This window comes from Alligator mississippiensis, chromosome 5, assembly GCF_030867095.1.
Source record: "Alligator mississippiensis isolate rAllMis1 chromosome 5, rAllMis1, whole genome shotgun sequence".
NCBI lineage: Eukaryota > Metazoa > Chordata > Crocodylia > Alligatoridae > Alligator > Alligator mississippiensis.
The window spans coordinates 135,985,784-136,006,982 of record NC_081828.1 but is presented as its reverse complement, the minus strand read 5'-3'; the positions used below and the strand labels follow the sequence as shown (position 1 = coordinate 136,006,982).

The 21,199-nt window shown below is 44.9% G+C and overlaps 1 protein-coding gene across 2 annotated transcripts in view; it reads left to right on the top strand.

Annotated features, from left to right (window-relative positions):
* The first annotated feature begins 3,140 nt into the window (after positions 1–3,140).
* The window catches only part of CTNNB1 (catenin beta 1), a 31,976-nt gene continuing 13,917 nt past the window's right edge, over positions 3,141–21,199 (top strand). Inside the window, exons 1-2 of one of the 2 annotated variants that reach the window (XM_006258718.4) lie at positions 3,141–3,248; positions 21,015–21,083. In XM_006258718.4, coding sequence (XP_006258780.2) covers positions 21,071–21,083 — 13 coding nt within the window. In that variant the 5' untranslated portion in view covers positions 3,141–3,248; positions 21,015–21,070. The remainder of the gene's footprint in view (positions 3,249–21,014; positions 21,084–21,199) is intronic. The other variant, XM_019483512.2, reaches the window with a different exon arrangement.

Genomic DNA, 21,199 nt, shown 5'->3' with positions numbered 1-21,199 from the left:
TTGACTTTCGTGTCAGTTTATAAATAATATTTTAACGTCTGCCTTCATTTTAAGATAGATGATCTCCAGTTAAGGCTCTGTATCATTTTTGTCTCATAATTCTGAGGAAACTCAAACCTGGCCAATAATCACACTTGTCTAATTTATTCATTTTTTTTTCTTTTCTGAAGTGCCTGCACACAGTAGGTATTTTACCAAAGTCAAATCTGACCAGTGCACCCATTTGCCTTATTACAGAAAAGTTTCCCCCTTTTAAAATAAAACAATTCTCAACTAAGCAGCAGGCATTAACTTGATTAGCTATATATCTCAAATCAAGTACTTAAACATTTGCAAGCCTCTACAGTCTTTTTCCTCTGTCTACTATACCAAGGTACAAAATATTTGTTCCTTTATATTACCAAAACTTTAGTCCAGAGAAAGTAGTATTTTTTTTCCTTTTTCTTTTTTGTGAAATGGCCAGCTTGTTTTATTTTGTTGTTGATAAACTGAACATATCACCAGTCATAATTAAAAAAAACAAACAAACAAACAAAACTTGTAATTGATTCTTAAAACTGCTCCTAAAACTCGCATGGTTAGAAGCCATTATGCATATGTTTTTAAGATGCGTCTGGAAAAATCAAAGATTCAGGCCCAACGTCTTAGACATTTCTTTCATTGTTACTTTTTGGGGGGGTATGTATTATAGCCATTGCTAATCTTTCTTTACTGTGTGCCTTAAAAAGACATAGTTATATTCCAATATCCTCAGAGGGAATGGTAGTCAACTAAATTTACCTCTAACCCACTTTTCCCCAGTTTTTTCCTTTCTGTGTTGTAGGGTGTTAATCACTGACCAGGCAAAAGCAACGCTAAGGATGTCTGAGAGGCTAACTAACAAAAAAGATCTGAATCATTATCTTATAAAATTTAACCATGAAGTTCTCCTTTGCATTGAGGATTTCTCACTGCAGTGATACACAATGGTCATGTTAGAAGGCTGTTTGACCTTTTGGGGGAAAAAAAAAAAAAAAAAGTGTCTGCAGCATAGTCGACTAACAAACAATCCCCAAGACAAACCTATTAAAGTATAAATTAGCTCCAAAGAAACTTCTGGAGCTATATGGATAGTGATTGCTTTTCGGGGAAAAATGATTCCTTAGATTGATGGATATAACTTGATTGTTGATGTATTCATTAATTGTAGCTTTACACTGTAATATCCAAAACAAAATCTGTTTTTGTTCCTTTCTACACCATATCACACTGTATTTTATAAACATTTGGAAACATTTATAAACATTTGCAACATAACAGAAGAGTGTTATGTCAAAGTCAATTATAACATTTACATATAGCTATGAAGTAATAATGGCTCTCTCAGACAGCTCCAGAAGAGTGACATTGTACTAAATGGTTAACTAAATATTGCAACGCCAAACCAAAACATTTTTTTTATTTGCATAGTGTCTAAATATGAAAGTATCCTAAGCCCTCTGCAACAACACAAGAACAGATTAAATGCCTAAAAAATATGCAAGATTAAAAGCAACTCTAAAAATCACTATGAAGCTAACATTATGTGCCAAAGGCCTTTTGAAATTTAAAAAAGGAGGGTTTTTCAACCTGTTTTAAAAGGGGCTAAATCCAGTAGTCCTCTCCAGGTCAAAAAGAAAAGCATTCCATAGTTCAGGGGCCTGAGGCAAGGACACAGACTGTACCCCTTCTGCTCCTGCAATCCAGGCTCCACCAGCCCCATCCTCCCGGACCTCAGGGGGTGGGATGGCACACAAAGAGGCTCTTAAAGGTATCTGGGACCATGCGATGCATCAAGAGTGTTTGACTGATTCTCCTGTTGTTATCAAATACCTAATGGAAGCGCTTATCATAAATTTGGCAATAACACCCTACAGCAGCCACACTTTGAACTTGGATCGCATCTTTGATCCCGGGGGGTGAAAAGTGGGTCAGTCAGCAGCATTATCCCCATTTCACAGAGTGAAACCGAGGCACCCGGGATGGCCCCCAAGCAGGAAGGGGGAAAAGAGCTGGACAAAGAACCAAGCTCTTGTCTCAGCCAAAACACTCGATCTTACACCTCCAGCTCTCCTGTGAAATGCGAGTTCTCATCTTCACTTAAAAGAAATTTTACAATCTTTGCACTCTCCTATGCCTGAGGAAGGGCAAGTGTGCCCAAAAGCTTGCAAATCTTTTGTTTTTTGCAAATATCTAGTAGGTCTAATGAAAGATATCATCTCTGCCACCAGCTCTGAGTCCTAAGCAACTGGACACTTAAAGCAGGGGAAAATCCTGGTGCCTACTGTGCCAGGAGCTTGCAGCACGGGCTGCATTTCAGAAGGGCTTGCAGGTCCAGAAGGGAGCGTGGCTTTGCCCCCTGCAGCTGCCTGGGCTGGGGCGGGTCAGCAGCCAGGGCAGAGGGCGAAACCCCCAGCCCTGACCTGCCCCTCGCCGGGCCCAGGCGCTTGCGGGGCTGCAAGGACACGGGCCCAAGCCCCGGGAGAGGGGGAGAAGGACGAGAGGCTCAGCCGCCAAGGAGGCGCCTCCGTCGTTGCCCCCTGTCCCGCGCCCGGCCCCTCGGCCCTGCCAGCCTACGTGACCTCCGCTACCCAGGAGCCCCGCCGGGCCGGGCCTGTGCGCCAGAGGGAGCTGTCCGGACCGGAGCTCCGCCTCGCACGGCGGGGCCGTGTCCGCGGGAGGAAGCGGGCCGCGGGCCGCGTGCCGGCCGCTGGTGTGAGGGTGAAGCCGCGCAGCCGAAAAGGGCTGGGGGTGCTTCCCAGGACGGGTCCCGCACCTCAGGGCGTGTCCCTACGGCTCCTCCACCCCGCGACGGGCTCTGTCAGAGTCGGCCCGGCTCCTTTAAGAGAGGCCGCCTCTAACCGGCTGAGCCCCCGGCCCGGCCCGGAGGTATCACTCCGCCCCTCGGGGCTGGATCCCTGCCCCGCCTCCACCCCACGCTTGCCACCGCCCTCCGCAGCTACCGCCCCCCCTCCACGGCCCACGCGAGGCGCCGCCGTGTCCCTCCGCGTCAAGAGCCGGGCACTACTTCCTGGCGCCCCGCCCAGGCTGTAGAGCGCTGCGCGCGGCGGATGGATACATCCGCGCACTATAAGAGCCGCCTTGTGCGCGGCGCCATTTTAAGCTTCTCGCTCAGGTCGGTGGCGGCGGCGGCGGAGGAGGGAGCAGAGGAGCCGGGATCGCCCGAGCGGCGGCGGCAGCCGGAGGCCGAGGAACCCCACGCTTGCAGCGTTAGTGCCGCGCTCCCGAGCGGGATTGGGGGGCTGCGTCTGTGGCGAGGCGGACCGGGGCGGCGGAGCCCGCGGGGGACAGCAGCTCCGTCCCGGCCGTTTTGGGGCCCGCGGGCCCGGGTGGACGCCGCCCCTCGGTACAAAGGGCCGGTGCGGTCCCGGGCGGGCGCGGGAAGGGGCCGGGTCGGGGCCTCCCTCGCCCTTTGTTCTGCGCTGACCCCGCTGTAACCCGAGCCGGGCTCCCGGCAGGGCTGCGGCCGGCGGGCAGGGCAGGGCGCTGGGGAAAGCGGGTTTGTTTTGAGAAAGTACTCCTCAGTCAGGGGAGGGGCTGGGGCCGGGCTGCAGCGCCCGGAATGGGCCGCCTGGATCCCAAGCCGTGGCCCCCGGGGCGAGGGGGCGGGAAGGAGAGGGAGAGAGGAAGCAGTGCCGGGAGCCCGCTCCGCTTTGCAGCCAACTTGGGGCTCCCCGGACTTTTGTGTGGTGGAGAAGCCGAGTGGGGCGGTCTGTTCTCCGCTTCGGCAACAAACCCTGCAGACAGTGTGTGGAGCTGGACGGGAGGCTGCAGGGGACCGGCGGCGCGTCTGTAACTGAAGTTGTTGTGCGTTTGGAAGCAGTTCACAATAGTTCGGGTTGGGAACAGCAGGACGGTGGTGACAGCACAGGCGGCCACAACAAAACTTTTTTGTTAGAAACATCATTAAACTGCCTGTTGTGAACAGCACATGAAGAATATGACCTCACTCCTCATTATTTTAAGCTTCCTCTGCCCTTGAGCAGGTTTTTTGCTTGATCAAGGTTCTGTAAAACAAACTTTGGTAAGAGAAACCAGACTTAATTGGCTCCCTGATGGTCTAGTTGGGAGGGGGGGAAATGGTGTGTGTATTGGCATGTGACTAGAAAAATCTGTATGGCAGTTGAGCTGCAGTGAAGTAGGTTCAAAACCAGGCTGCATTGAACTGTGCTGCAGACTTGTACAAACCCACTAGTTCAGGGAAGCGTGTGTTTCTACTGAGCAAAATTATTGTAGTAGTAAAGGATGGTGAGGTGTGGGCTCAATGTGTCTGAAACTTAGTCTGTCTAATTACAGTGCCTTAAAACACCCCCCCCCCCTTTGCTATGCCTCTAAATTGCTTGGATTTTGTTGCTGCTTTGACATTGAAAGGTCTTCAGTAATGTAGCTTGCAACCTAAGATGCCTTCTCCCCCCCCCCATGTTCTCAGACTTGTATTTAAAACAACAAAGTTAATTCTCTATCAGCGAGCTGTTAAATATAGGGAGTTACTAGTTATGATTGATATAGTGAGGTTTTTCGCCCTGCTCTTTGTTTCTGGGGGTATGTTGGCTAGACTGTCACTCTCTGAACCCTTTAAAAATGTAATCTTTTGGGCACAAACACCCTTCTTCAGGCATAGGGGGAGACTCCCCCTATGCCTGAAAAAGGGTGCTTATGTCTGAAAACTTGCAAAGAACAATTTTTTTTCAACTATTCAGTTGGTCTAATAAAAGATCTCGCATCTACTTGAAGAACCTTGTCTGCAGATGTCCTGAGACCAACAAGGTGACAACCCTTAAAAATTAACTTAATTTATAGCATTAATATAGTCTGGCTTTCATAGCTGATGGAAATAATTACTTGGATAACTGTCAGCATAATATACCAAACTTGCTTAATATAGTATAGTGTGAGCAGATGTTAAGTTCATTATCATTTTGATGAATGCAGGCTCCATGATGAGATGCTCTTTTCTCCAGTTCTTTTTATGTTAAGTTTTTTTTTTTTTAAAGTAAACACAAAAAAAACCCCAACACCCCCCTTCCCCCCCCCCCCCCACCTCAGTACCGTAGGTTGTATGCCACAGAGGCTCAGAGCTAAAACCCTAATGTTTGGGGCTGCTATGAATAAGATGGGGCTAATGACATCAACTAGATGGAGCATTATTGCAGCAGTGTGGGCTGTAGTACAAAACCAAATCACCATGATTTGTAGTACAGTACAGTAGTCTGTTGTTCGTTCTGTAGCACTGAATCAAATCCTTAAGCAGTTCCCTGATAAAGCTAATGTTGGAGCAGGTTGGTGTAGACTTTAATTGGCATCGCAGAATTCTCAAACCTGCTTCTGCTGAACGAGGATTACTTTTTTATTAAATGAAAAGTGGCACTTAAATTTACTCAATCTTGCTTGAATTGTTTAATACAAAATGCATTTGTTCTAGGCATGTGGTACACCCTGACAGAATCAAAATTGAGCTAGGTATATCCAGGCTGGAACTGGGGGGATTATAAAGCTCCATGTTATAGGGCATGTATGACCTAGTTAGAAATATTCCAAGCCATGTGTAGTCCTTACAGTATAGAGCTCTGTAGGGTAATGCCAGCTCTGTTCTGGCAACAATATAGGTGCCCCCCAGTGGTCAAGAATCTCAACATCCAGCAGCTATTGAGGAAGTACTGTAGCTTAGTCAGTCTTTTTGCTTTAATCCAGGGAGTGCTAGTAAAATAAGCTTGGTCTTGGTGTCAAGCCTCACTCTGTTAGTTCTGTTTAATAAGCATCTAACTCATGTAGATAACTCTTCATTGTAGATTTTACAGTGATAGAATGGAATTGCAGGCTGGTTACTGCCTTAACTTCACAGTTTCTCAGAATTCCTATGGGCATTTTCCTTGTAATAACATTGATTCTAATAGCTATCCAGTTGTTAAGCCACAAAGACTAATGGTTAACAGCTATGTGGAAGGCTGACTAAAATAGTCCATTTTTGTGTCCAGCTCTAACTTTATTTTTTCCATTCCTCCCCCCCCCCATTTCTGTGGCAGTTTATAGGGGTTTGAGGGTGATTTGTGAAGTACCACAGCACAGTGAATCCGTTTGCAGGTTGGGATGTGAGGACAGACTCCACAGCTTCCTAACCTGTTACAACTTCAATCTTTTACCTCTTGCTTTGCAGACTTTGGAAAGTGACTGAATAATTTTAAGTGGTTACTAAAGTATCAGCTTTCAGCAGGACTGTTTTAAGGTGTCAGTCCTAAATCTGAAGAGTTTTATATTTTTGGTTATCTTGCATGCAACAGTTGTCAACCAATGCAATATCAAACTCAAGCAGACTCTTTATTTTAAGGGATTAATATACTATTTAGGATTGCCTGAGCACTATATTCTTGAAAGCCAGAATCTTGTTTGCCATTGACCAAGTAATTGGCCTCAGATTTGAGACTTTTGGATGGGAGCTTTAGTACAAAAAGACTCACTCTCAACATCATGGAAATGAGTAACAGTGGTGTTCCTTGTGGCAGAGTAGTTACATTAGCTGGAAATGTGGATGTATCCAAGTGGAAATGTAAAAATAATGCATTTAATATCTGAAAGCAATTGATTAAACTTGCCAACCTAAAACGCACAGTAACTTTAGAAAGCCATGTTGCCAAATTCAGGTTTATAAACTAGTACTCCAGAAAAAAGATACAAGGTGCAAAAGGCTTAGAAATCTGTTTGCATGTTATCATGTTTCTGTATATTTGGATGTAGAGTCAACCAGTGTGCAGATGAGTATATGACTAGATTGTTGGGGGTCACATTCTAGGCAGCTGTACTCTTGGGGCATATAACTGCCCATTGTATATTTAACATTGCAGATTTGGTAAAACTGACAATAAAAAGCTGCCCTTCAGAACACCAGCTATTTTACAAATATGAGCTGCTTTTTGCAGTCTGGACTGTTTGAGTACTATTGTAGTTTTGGCATGCAACTGTTGGATTGTACAGAAGGTAAACATAGTGACATTTCAGGTGTTATATAGGTAACTATATCTCCTTGGAAGGGAAGTTCACTGCCATTGCGTTGGCTGTCTAACTTCCAAGTCCTGTAACTAGCTTTTGATACAGTATGTAAGTAAACTAGCTGTTCAGTGTTCTTAATTTCTGGGTTATTGGTTCAGTCTATCACTCAGAATGGAAGGAAGGAATTCCTGCAGCTTCCTGTAACTCCTAAAGTTTGAACTGGATAAGTGCAGCAAGACTTCCTTGGATAAAAACAGTTGTAGCTTTTAAAATGACATGAATTCCATGAACCCTTAAAAGAGCTGTAGAGCACAAATACCAGCTTTACCTCCCATAGTGATATGGGCAAGGGACTTTGACTTCTCATTCTTGTTCTCTGAGTCATCCATGACTTGGTGAACAAAAAAGCAACCCGAACTTCCTGTGTAATGCTGCCAGATGGCTATGAAGTTGCCATGCCAAATATCCACTTATCAAAACAGCATTCTTTTGGGCATAACTATCAATTTGGAGTGTTGATGTTAAAGAATCTACAAGTCTTGAGTGGATTATTGCTTATTACAAACTATACAACTGCTACTTGTTCTGCTACTGTAGCATAAGTATTACACAATTACTGTATTCTAAAGCATTCATACACTGCTTTTCTGTTGCAATCTGAACCTGAGTTGGCATGCTATACTTCAGATACACTCCCTTAATTGCCCATCATTGGGTAAATCTGGCAGTGTTGGGGGCCCAGACTAATTTTAACTGACGGGCGGGATGTGGTTCATCTGCTGGGTCAATGCTGGTCTTGGTATCCTAACAGATAGTGGGAGTAAATGGGGAGTTCTACCTCTGTACCTCTGGATATAGTCAAGTTTATTTCTTCTATGTGCAGGAGCCAAAAGCATCAGAATTTGCTGACCACTTTGGGTAAATAACAGGGAAAGTATTTTGCTATATTTAAAACAAAACAGGCTACATAATGGGTTCTTGATGTCTGTAGGAACTCTGGATGTTGTACAGTTTGAGTGCTGATTTGGGTGTTAAAAACTGAAATAAGGGATTTTGACTTTCAAGGATAATAGTGCTTTGTTTGGCTTTTCAACATTTAAGCTTTCTACAAGGGTCAGAGGCTAAGTGATCCAAGTGAAAAGCAACACGTGGTCAAGTCAGAACAGTTTAACATACTTCTTTACAAATCAAGATAAAAAAGTAATACCAGTAACAGAACTTCAAATTTTAAGTGTAATCTGGACTGGATAGAAATAATTCCAGCAGCCTCTATTACTAATAGAGATGCTCTCTCAGGCTTAAGTCTTATTTCTGTTCATAAGAGTACCCAAAACATAGATGACACTATTCTGGCACCACATATTTGCACTCACTTTCTACTCAACTTACTAGTTCAAATAAAAGCAAGTGAAGACCTACAGTCACCCTATACACATTTGGGACACCCCACAACATGACTACTATAGAACCAGCATCTGCTCCTTGACCACCAGTCTCCCCGTGAACCTTTCTAAGAACCATGCAGTGGCTTTTTTGCCCTTTCATGGGCAATATTGCTCTGCGGTACAGAATCATAGGCTAATGCAAAGTAATCCCAGTGCATATGCCTGCTACTAGCCTGTGGCCTTGCATGAGAAAAGTACAGAAATCCCCCTTCACAGTACAACCAATCCAATTTTAGAAAAATGTTGCTGGGACCACCCTGCATGTTCTGGCTCTGGCATCTTACAAACCTGTAGGACTGTTCAGAGGTTATAGGGGGGCCGAGGTGTCTAACAATATGAACAAGAACTTGGAATTACCAATTGAAAGTGTATCTACAATAAGTGTCACTTGGGTTGACACTAAACAAACTGGTTTGAAGTTGTACAGGACATGGGACCTAAATGCCTTCTTGAAGCAAGGATTTAAGTGATCTTGTCTGTGAAGGTCCCTAGCAGATTTCAAACCACATACAAGGTTTGGAAGCCAAGACAGCTAATGTGAGAGCAGATCGCTTCCCAGTTGGAAGTCTATTACCTGTAGCACAAATGTGTTGAAATGAGCAAGGCAGACTTGGAGGCTGAAAAATACAGTAGTCAAACATTTTTGCTAAATGGCATTCAGGCTTGATTTTTTTTTTTTTTTCTTCAAGAGTGTACTTGCTGCTTCCCCTAGTCACTTTCTCTATTAAATGGCTTTTATGAATGTCAATAAAAATCCTTCTCTGCTTTCTGTGTACGTTGGGTAACCTGGACTAGCTCATTTTGTGTGTGTGTGTAGGTTCTTTTTCTCTTCTTTCCTTTTTTTACAGCAGCCTCTAAATGCTTCTAGCATAGCATCCAACTGAAAAGCATTTTATAGAGTTGGAAAACTGCTGATGGCTACCATATGACCACTTTTTAAATGAAGATCATCTCCGGTGTGGAACACCTTCAACTACCAGCTAGGTAACATGAAGTAGTCAGACTAATCTGCCTTCAACTTGAAACTCAAAAATGAACAGTTTGATTTTACTTTGTTTTAAAGTAATCCAGCTTGCATAATACAAAGCTGAATTTCACATTTCTTTAATATAGTGGGATTAAAACTGGAACTGAATGCTGACTTCTTTTTTTAACTGCTCCATTTGACTTGATGGCAACCTACAATTAAGTGGCCATTAGCCTTCAATTGCACTTTGACGTTTTTATTTAATTTATTTATTTTGATGCAGTTTATAGCACTCATAAGCCTTGGACTTCAGACAAATGGGGTATCTGAGGCTATAGGACTAAGGCGTCTTTGCCTATAGTTAGGGACCTATCTAATTCAGAGAGGCTGCCTCTGGGTTTTTGTGGTCCTGGTGCAGTGTCAGGCTCCATTTTTGTGGTGGAGCATGGTGGGGGAGGGGGGAGGAGTTGCACCTCTCCCTGGAGATTGACAAATGGTCACCTGTCAATCTGAGGTGGGGTGGGACTTCTGAGGGCCCCTCAGGGGGGTGGGGGGCACTGCTGCCAATTTCTCATACAGCACCTGCCCTGCTCCCCCCACTGGCTTGCTGCTGTTTTCCTGATTTTTTTTTTTTTTCCCCTGGTCCCTGTGCTATTTTGCAGGGACTAGGTTTTTTCACAGAACCTGTCAAATTTGAAGGTTCTGCAAAAATCGTGAGTGTGATAGGTTCCTCTCTGTTGGAAGAGCACTTCACTTCTGTTTAGGGTACATGGAGATGACCAGTTCTTTTTGTCTGTTACCTGGTCCCGTTGTATTACTCACTCTCCAAAGCAAACCTATTCAGTAAGGGGAGAAGATGCACAGTTTCACATAGTTAAGTCTTGTGTTCTGCAACACTTTCAATCTGTATTAAATACTAAGTGAAATGCTTCAGAACTGAAGCTTCACTTGGCTCTGTAATCCTACTATTGATTGTACAAAGTCAAACCTCCCTGCCTTTTGGTGGGGTTATCTAAATGAATCTTCTTGGGTAGTTTAAGAGGAATATTTAAATGGCTGCAATCGGCCTATAAAAAACGTAATGCTTCAGCACTCAAAGTGGTAGCATGGGAACCATGCAGTCTGTGAGTTAACTTAAGCAATTTATACTATCAGGATGGATGGGTTGGGGGGGGCATTATGCAGGGTTTATAGTTAGGGTGGGGTGGAACTAGTGATGCTTCATAAAACTAAAATAGGACTTAACCTTAATGCCACTGTTGACAAGGGGGCTTAGTTAAACTTCACAAAGCTGCTCCAAGGCAAAAAGATCATCAAGGACCTGATAGTAAAATTCCTTATGCAGGTAGATATTTTGCAAGAGCAGCCCTACTGACTTCAGAGGGAAGACTTCTGCATAAATGGGTACCACAAGCTACACATGGTGCACATGCACCCATTTGCATGCTGTTTAATTTTGCAGGGTGCTGGGTTGTTTTCTGACATGGAGAGATCCTGAAATTAAAAAAAAAAAAAGCTGCCCACCCCAGGACCCCAGCACAGGTGCTGGCCCACCCTCCCCTACCCCACCTGGATCTATTTGCCAAGCTCCAGAGCTCATGTACAGGGGTGTGCCTGGGGAAATAATAGCAGCAGCATAAATGTATGCTGCTGCTTTTTTTTTATCCCATGGGAAATGTGGGCTCCTGTACATGTGCACTTGTGGGGATGTACCCAGTGTGTGCAATTACAGGAGCTAAATCTGAATAGTGATAACCTCTTGCTTCAAAACTTAACTCCTATTTATTAATGAAAAGTAGACATTAACATGGTGGTTAGCTCTTCCTGTATGGGCCAGAATTTCCAAAATTGGAACCCTACATTAGGGGAAGGATGGGGCTTTCAGACCAGCCCGTGTAAATTGAGTACAAGTCAAACAGCTGTGAAAGGCCAGATTCTGGTGTACGTTCTGAAAATGCTTTTCCTGGCTGAGATTGGTGGAAATAGCTTAGACTATTCTTTTAACCTCAATTACTTCTTAGATCTGCTACACCACTATTGTATTTGACCTTGTGCCCTCTCACGAGGGCACTGAGCTACTAGAATAATTCTCCTTCCTCCCTCCCTCTCCCCTTCTCAACATAAGCATTTTAAGTGGTGCAACTTGAGTATTTCAAAGGTTTCTTTTTAAATCCTTCTCTTCAAAATCGTTAACCTTTCTTAATTTTTAAGTTGCTTCTAAGTCTGGACTTGATTTTAGAAAAATTTTCCACTTTGACTTGTTTCATATTGATGCTAGTCTTTCTAGCCTTCCATGCTCACAGGAAACACATGATGCTCCAGGGACTTCTAAAAGCAATTTGAGAGGCAGTACAAATGTTTTGTGCTGGGCTCTAGGTCAGGGGCAGGCAGTTACTTTGGGCGGAAGGCTGCTTACTGAGTTTTGGCAAGCCATTGAGGGCTGCATGACAGGCAGCCAGGGGCAGACTAATATTAATTTTCTAAACTTTGTAGGGGCCTCGCAGGCCAGATCTGGCCAGTGGGCTTCGTTTTGCCCGCCCCTGCTCTAGGTAAAGACTGGTGGTCCATGACTTTCTCTAGGAATTAGAAGCTGGCATGCAAAAAGTGTTGCATTAACTCTGAACTGGCAGCTTTAAAAATCTTTAGTTTTGGAGACCTTGGCCCTAGACAGCTCTTGATTTCAGCTATTGCAGGAAGGGGTTGCATGTGCCATTGTTTTGTTCCCATATAATGTTTCTTGTTCTTAATTGGTGTGTAAAATACTTTCCAAATACAGTTCCTCCAAACCTTTGGTTAGTTTCTTTTTTGCTACTCCCTGACCTTGAGGCTTATGTTTAACATACCTGAGCACTAGGCATTCCCCCACAGGACAGGGGAGAAGTGTGTTGGCTACTGGAATGTGATGGCTAAAAATGCTTTAAATGCATTGCTAGGGAATACAGTGTGAGAATTGGCAGTCTCTGTATTCACACATGTGTACACACTAGTTTAAGAGTTCTGTTTGGTTCTCTGTAGTTGTATGGTGGCTTCAATCGTGGTCAGAGTTGGACACCTCCCTTGAAGGGATGCCACTTTTTTGATGTAAGAAATTTACAGAATTGCTGCATAAACATAAGAACTGAAAGAATGTTAGGTGATGCTTCTGAATAGAATAAAAAAAAATCTGCAATACAAATTAGGTGCTTTGTTAGACTGTTAATTGCACAACATTTTAAATCATTTTTTCTTCATTCATGGGGATGTCCCACCTCCCCAAAACATCCTTGTCTACCAGGGAAGTCTACAAACCCCTGTCTCTTCTACATCACCCAGTAGTTCTCTTAGGTATAAATCTTTTGAATCTACATGTGTTTTTTGCTTTCTATGAGCTTAATTAAAACCATTAGTCAGCTCAGGCTACATATTTTTACCTACTCTAGGGCTCCTACCAGTGTTAAGACATTGAGCTGCTCCTTGGTCACAATACTGTTTACAGAAGGGGTGGGCATTTTATTTGGGCCTGAGGACCATGTAGGGAGTTTCTGATGAGCGATTACAGGTTAGGTTGGCACCCTTCCACTTCCACCCCCACCCCACCCCAACTCCCTAAAACTCCTTATGGGGCTTTGGGTGGGTGGGGAGTAGTGTTCAGGAGTGGGACAGGCAGGTGAGGCTAGGATCATGGGGTTGGGTCACAGGGTGGTGACAGCTTAAGGCCTGGGCCAAGCTACAATCTTCCCCTTGTATATCCTGCTCTGTGGGGGTGAGAAGGGGGCATTGACCTGGCCTGCACACGTACCAATGCACATCAAGCTTATTTTGTTTGTAGTATACTAGTTTTTGTGTGAATGCTGCAGTTTTTTTAAACTGTAAAAACATTAGTGTGGTCAGCCTGAAATAGCAGTTAGTTTAATCTGTTACAGGCTGCTTTTGTTTTGTGCAGGTTAGGTTGCATTTTGGTTTGAGAGACACTGGTACAATTTGTGCACCATTGAGAGAACAAAGCTCAAGTACATACAGTGTTTCTGTTTTTTAAAAAACTGCTTGACATGGGAAAAGGCCTCTGTCTGTCTGCTGTCTGGTTTAGTTAAGTGAGTTGTACAAGGCTAGTACTGCTGCTTCTAGCCTTCCTTGTTAAAACAGCATGTTCATAAAACTGCTTGTTGCATTAGTCATTCACAGAGACGGGCATGTCCCAATTTTTATCTTGTGCTGCTAGTAAGGCTGTACATTTTACAAAAGGGAAAAGATTTGAGCTTAAGTTACATAAACAATTCAGTCTGAATACAGATTAAATTGTTGCAGATTTGTGCCTTAACAAGGAAAGGATTTATAGGTTGAATGAGAGAACCCTTTACAGGATGCATGCGCCCTGCAGGCTGCCAGCTGGACAGCCCTACTGTAATCTGGACAACTGAAAAGGAGAGTGAGTGAGTGTGGGTGGGGGGGAAAAGTTGTGTCCTCTGGGCTCCTGTCTGGCTGCCACTTCCCACTCCCTCTCTTAGCTGCTGCAACTTGCCTCTGCCTGGGAGGGTGGTGGGGCAGTATGGTGCTGTTTGGGACACAGTGAGAGTCTGGGGCTGTGGAGGAAGAGGGCCTCACCCATGAATTGCAAGGGGTGGGTAGCATTCATTGGGCTATACTACATGACCTGTGGGCTGTTCCTTGCCTGGTGTGGTCCCCAGGGCCTTACAAGTTGGACGATCCCTGATTTACAGTGTAGAATTTTATTTATTGAGAGGATTTTCATTAGGAACATTAGTGTGATCTTAAGAGCTGTATTCATTTCAGCTGGAAGGCTGGGGTACTGCATCTGCAATGTTGTCTTAGTGTGTTTTGAGCTCTGAAGTTAGAGGGGGTGAATGTCTGAACAATTCCCCTTTCCCTTTTTTAAACCTGAACTCCTTAACTTGTGTAGCTTTTAACTTGCTCCTGAGCCCTTCTGGGTTTGGCAACTCAACTTTTGAGCTAAAGTTGACTTGTACTTTTAATGTACATCTGGAGATACAGGGTACCATCCAAGTGCAGGTCTTTGTACACATCTCCTGTTTTCTGGAAAAATATGAAGCTAGTAAACTCTGGCATGAGTAAGTGAAGGAACTAACTAGTCCTCTTAGTGTACAAGTGTAGGGAGGGGGAGAGAGCATGGTAATTGTGAACAGACTTGCAGATTCCTTCTGCAAGTAAGGCCAATCTTAAATTGATAACTGCTGAGTGTCCCACAGCTTTTGGTAGGGTATTGCTGATAAGCATGTTCCATATGTAAAACCTCTGGGCCTTAAGTATAGAACATCATTTTATTCTAAGTTCTTGTTTTCTCTTTAGCACATGGAATTCTGCTGCAGTTAGCAAGATGTATTTAAAAGGAGTTTGCTTGTTCCAGTGTAGCTAATATTAAACTTACCTTTCCTATTAACAGCTATTTAAAAAAAAAATCCCTGAAATTTGTATTGGTGACCAAAATTTCTGTATTATTGGGTTTTTTAGTAATGAGGCAGTGAATTGTCTGTCTAGTTGAATGGCATCAAATTAAACTGGAGCTAGGCTTAAAGTAGCTGGTGCAAGCATATGCCATGCGAACAGGAAGCACAGCAGGCCTGGCTCCAGCCTGCCTTTTTTCACAAAGTAAAACAGTATGTGTATCTTTCCCCTCAGACCAATTGTAAAAACTTGCCCATTTCCCTTTACTGAAATTGTTACTACTTATCTTTGCCCAAGGTAAATCATCAGTGTTGTTGTTGTTTTAGATCCTGTGCAACAATGGACACATTCAAAATAGACATTGTGGCTCCTTTTAGCTGTAGTAGTGTTGGACTCTACAGAGTAGGAGCTCATTTCCCCTTAAATCTAGCAGGCCAGTCAACTGCTGTAAAAGTTCCTTCACAGATGGATGCATTATGCATGGTAACTAGTTCCAAGTGGTCATGCTGTTCCTAGATGGCAGAAATTCAGGGGGAAACCCCATCTGGTTGCAAATAGCTGCTCTAAGGACTCTTCTTAGATAGAGCTACTTAAATTATACAAAGTCTTTCTACCTTTAGAAGAATATCAAAATGGAGGTAGTGGTGATTCAGCAGCTGTCACTAATCACCTGGAACTGGAACTTTCTTCATAAACTTCATAGACATTAGGGCTGGAAGGGACCTCGGAAGATCATTGAGTCCAGCCCCCTGCCCAAAGGGCAGGAAGTCAGCTGGGGTCATAGGATCCCAGCAAGATAAGCATCCAGTTTCGTCTTGAAGGTGTTCAATGAAAGCGCTTGAACCACCTCCGGTGGCAGGCTGTTTCAGACCTTGGGGGCTTGGACAGTAAAGAAATTCTTCCTTATGTCCAGCCTGAAACAATCTTGTAGTAGTTTGACCATTCGACCTCGTCATCCCTTGGGGCGCTCTGGTGAACAAACGTTCCCCCAGATACTGGTGATCACCCCTGATAAACTTGTAGGTGGCCATCAGATCACCCCGAGCCTGTGCTTTTCCAGGCTAAAGAGCCCCAGGGCTCTCAGCCTGTCATCGTAGGGTCTGCTTCCCTGACCTCTGATCATGCGCGTGGCTCTTCTCTGGACTCTCTCAAGCTTCTCCACATACTTTTTGAATTGTGGAGCCCAAAACTGGACGCAGTACTCCAGCTGCGGCCTCACTAAGGCCGAGTACAGGGGGAGAATGACGTCCCGGGATTTGCTTGAGAAGCATCTATGGATGCAAGCCAGCGTTTTGGTCGCTTTACTAGCCGCAGCATCGCATTGCAGGCTCTTGTTCATCTTGTGGTCAATGATGACCCCCAAGTCTCTTTCTTCCATAGTGCTAGCCAACAAAGCACTGCCAAGCCTATAAGGATGCTGCAGGTTTTTTTTTCCCCAAGGTGGAGAACCTTGCATTTATCGGCCTTGAACACCATCAGATTCTCGTCTGCCCACTTGCTGAGCCTGTCCAGGTCAGCCTGGATCATCCGCCTGTCTTCTGGTGTGGATGCTTTGCCCCAAAGTTTAGTGTCATCTGCGAACTTGGCCAGTCCGCTTCAAATACTGGATGCTGGATTTAAAAACCTGTACCTGGCCTATAGTCTAGAGCAGCATTTCAGTTGCATCTTAAAGAATCATCTTTCCTGTTAAACTTGCTCTGTAACTGTGCTTGATAATTCAAACTACCCCTCGAAGCAGTTATGCTTACTATGTAGATGCCTCCAGCCAAGCAAACTGGTCTTGCTTGTAACTTCATAAACAGAAGCTGAATGCAAAAGGGAATATACAACTAGCTGTACAAAAGGGACTTAAAATATTACCTATACATAGTGGTGATGTTGGTATACAGGCTTCTTGGTTTTGGGTCAGAGGGTGGGATTCATAGATGTTAAGGTCGGAAGGGACCTCAATAGATCATCGAGTCTGACCCCCTGCAAAGGCAGGAAAGAGTGCTGGGTCTAGATGACCCCAGCTAGATACTCATCTAACCTCCTCTTGAAGACCCCCAGGGTAGGGGAGAGCACCACCTCCCTTGGGAGCCCATTCCAGACCTTGGCTACTCGAACTGTGAAGAAGTTCTTCCTAATGTCCAATCTAAATCTGCTCTCTGCTAGCTTGTGGCCATTGTTTCTTGTAACCCCCGGGGGCGCCTTGGTGAATAAATCCTCACCAATTCCCTTCTGTGCCCCTGTGATGAACTTATAGGCAGCCACAAGGTCACCTCCCAGCCTTCTCCTGCGGAGGCTGAAAAGGTCCAGTTTCTCTAGTCTCTCCTCGTAGGGCTTGGTCTGCAGGCCCTTGGGCCACTCATATGGTTTTCTCTGGACCCTCTCCAGGTTATCCGCATCCCTCTTGAATTGCAGTGCCCAGAATTGCACACAGTACTCCAACTGCGGTCTGATCAGCGCCCGATAGAAGGGAAGTATCACCTCCTTGGACCTACTCATCATGCATCTGCTGATGCACGATAAAGTGCCATTGGCTTTTCTGATGGCTTCGTCACACTGCCGACTCATGTTCATCTTGGAGTCCACTAGGACTCCAAGATCCCTTTCCACTTCCGTGCCACCCAGCAGGTCATTCCCTAGGCTGTAGGTGTGCTGGACATTTTTCCTCCCCAGGTGCAGCACTTTGCATTTCTCCCTGTTGAACTGCATCCTGTTGTTTTCTGCCCACTTGTCCAACCTGTCCAGGTCTGCTTGCAGCTGTTCCCTGCCCTCCAGCATGTCCACTTCTCCCCATAGCTTTGTCATCTGCAAACTTGGACACAGTACATTTTACTCCCTCGTCCAAGTCACTGACAAAGACATTAAAGAGTATCAGTCCAAGGACCGAGTCCTGTGGGACCCCACTGCCCACACCCTTCCAGGTCGAAACCGACCCATCCACCATGACTCTGGGTGCGACCCTCCAGCCAATCCACCACCCACCGGACTGTGTAGTCATCCAAGTCGCAGCCTCTTAACTTGTTCACCAGTATGGGGTGGGATACCGTATCGAAGTCCTTCCTGAAGTCTATACGACATCCACCCCTCCTCCTGTGTCCAGGTGTTTCGTAACCTGGTCATAGAAAGAGACTAGATTGGTCAGGCACGATCTGCCTGCCATGAACCCGTGCTGGTTTCCCCTCAGCATAATTTGTCCTGCTGGGCTCTCGCATATGTGAGCCTTGATAATTTTTTTTCAAAGACTTTGCCAAGGATGGAGGTGAGACCAACTGGCCTATAGTTGCCCGGGTCCTCCTTCCTCCCCTTCTTGAAAATGGGGACCACGTTGGCCTTTTTCCAGTCCTCCGGGACTTGGCCTGTGCGCCATGAGCGTTCAAATATTCCTGCCAGTGGCCCTGCAATGATGTCGGCCAGTGCCTTCAGCACCCTCGGATGGAGCTCATCCGGGCCTGCCGACTTAAAGGCATCCAGTTCTTCGAAGCGACTCTGCACGATCTCAGGGTCTACGCATGGAAGTCTGGCGTCTTGCTGCTGCCTCTCTACAACCCCAGTGAGAGACTTGTCGTGTCCCTCGCTTAGGAACACTGAGGCAAAGAACTCATTGAGGAGTTCAGCCTTGTCCCCCCTGTCCGTCACCAGTTGTTTCTGCCCATTTAGCAGGGGTCCTATTCCTCCCTGGGCCTTCCTTTTACTCCCTATAGATCTAAAAAAACAATTTCTTGTTGTCCTTTACTTGGGTTGCCATCCTCAGCTCCATGGTAGCTTTGGCCCATCTAACTGCCTCCCTACAAGCACGAGCAGAGGAGGTATATTCGTCTTTGGTGATCTCTCCCTGTTTCCACTTTTTATGTGCTCCCCTTTTGGCCCTTAGGCTGCCCTGGATTTCTGCGGTCAGCCAGGGAAGCCTCCTGGCCCCTTTCCCTCTTTTACCCCGCACGGGGATCGTCTCGCTTTGTGCCCGAAGGATCGTTTCCTTAAGGTGCAGCCACCCTTCTTGGGCTCCCGTCATTTCAAATCTCCTACTCTGCAGTGTGTCCTTGACTAATCGCCTGAGTTCACTTAAATCAGCTTTCCTAAAGTCTAGCACTTTCACCCTACTAGTTACCTTACCCACTCGATGTCTTATGGTGAATTCTATTATTAGGTGATCACTGTCCCCCAGATGGCTACCGATCTGTAGGTCCTCTATCATGTCATCCCCTGTTGCCAATACCAGATCCAATATGGCATTCCCCCTAGTGGGACCATGTACCTCCTGAGTCGGGTGGAGGTCTTGTACACAGGTTAGAAACCTGCGTGAGCTGTGGGACTTTGCTGTCTGTGTCTCCCAGCAGATATCCGGGTAGTTTAGGTCCCCCCATGACTACCGCCTCTTTAGCTTTTATGGTCTCTGAGAGCTGCCTCAGGAGCCCCGCATCTATTTCTTCCCCTTGATGTGGGGGTCTGTAGCAGACCCCTACCACCAAATCCCTTTCTCCTTGCCCCCCATGTAGCCTAACCCACAATCCTTCTACTTCCTCATCCTTGGATTCCGTCTTGATTAGGGTTGACATATATTGCTCATTGACATAGAGCGCAACCCTGCTATGCATGTGGCAAAGCTGTTAGGCCTCATTTTAAATGATGCATGGCTGGCCATAGCTATTCCATAGCTGGGTATTTGGGACTTGTAGCTGAAGGCAGGTTAAATAACATGACATGGGTGATGGGCTTCTAGTTCAACCCTTTCTTTCCATCTGCCCAAATACTGCTACTTCTGAAGTGACGCTTCTAAGGCTTGACTTGCATGGAAATGTACTAGTTCAACTCCTTGTCAGTTCAGAGCATTGCTGTGTGAACAGTGATTACTGTTATTTGGCCACACTAAGGGACAATGCACTGCCTATCCCTGGTGGGTTCAGAGGAGGACTTTTAAGTCTGATCTAAACAACTGCTTTTTAGACCCTCAGATACTAGTTCTTACAACAGCATTCAGAAGGGTTAAGCAGCTCTAGTGCAAGCTTAAATTAGGTATCTGCTTCCTTTCAGTCTTAGCTTGATGGCTAGTAGCTCCTGAAGGAAAGGTCAGATATCTCCTTTTTAAGACTAAAAATATTATTTAGAAGTAAAGGTACCTGAAATACAAACATAGCATGCTAACAAATATAAGTTAGATGGAAATTCTGTACTCTTAAGTGGCACTGGCTTGGTTTGGTTTCAGCTGGTCACTTTAAACAATGCTGTTGCAAACTGGAAGGGTAAAATATTTGCTCTAAAAGGGAAGTGACTGTTTTGTGGTCTCAGAGTAGGTGGGCTAGAGTTGTTAATAGTTTTAACTTGTTAGAATTTTGATTTTTGACCCTCAGTCTAAGTTTGTATATCCTTCACAAATACTGTCTGAAAAAAGGAAACTATCCCTATTCAGATGCACTTGAACTGTCAGGGAATAATGTCAGCTCTGTCCAAAAGGCTGGTAGGGGCTTGGTGGTTTAGGCTTTGTTTTTAGAGTTCTGTGGATTTGATTTAAATTATTCCCCAGGAATGCATACTTCTTATCTTTTAATCAAGACTAAATTCTCATTTTTACACCAAGTGGAGAATTCTTAATTTGATCTTGCCCACTTTCATGGGTGATGGCCCACTTTCCCATTCCTTTCTCCTCTTTCCCCTCCCCCCATCCAGTTGTTGTTTTGTTTTTTTTCTGCTTAACTGATGTAAGACTGATTCCTATAGCAGCTGTCTGACTTGAGGTAGGGAGGGAAGTCTGCACCAGAAGCAGATTAAATAGTGTGGTTTGTGTTACTCCAGTTAGTACAAAACCCCCAGCTTGGCTTAAATGCTTGGTTGAAGGTTCCTCTGAGAAATTTTTGCATGCTGGTTTCCTTATTTCTCATCCTCTCTAGCAAGTGACGTAATTGTTTTCAATCTTCCATTCTTTCTTCTGTAGTCAACTTTCTCAGGAGGTAAATGTTCTCCATGGAACTTCTGCCAGCAGAAAGTATGCCTGGATGTGGTTTCAGATGTTTCTGCTCCTACATTGGATGTGTGCTCTTTTAATAGTGCCTGGGCAGTATCTAAATCTTTGGTTTTGTGTGCCCATAGTAGACTACTAACCTCTTGGGATAATCCCCTTGTATAACTTCAGCCTCTGAACTAGCTTTCTACAGCTTCTGAGATCTGATTTTCTTTTTTCTAATTTTCCCTTTTTCTAGGGTCTCTGAAATACAGCAGGCCACAGTTCTGTAAGCAAAAAAAAAAAAAAAAGAACATGGCTACTCAAGGTATGTATGGTGCATCACACTTTGCTTATCTGAAAGTTTTTTTTTATTTCAAAACGGTTATGTAGAATGTAGCATTATCCCCTTTACTAAAATATTTAAAGGTATGGCAGAGAGAG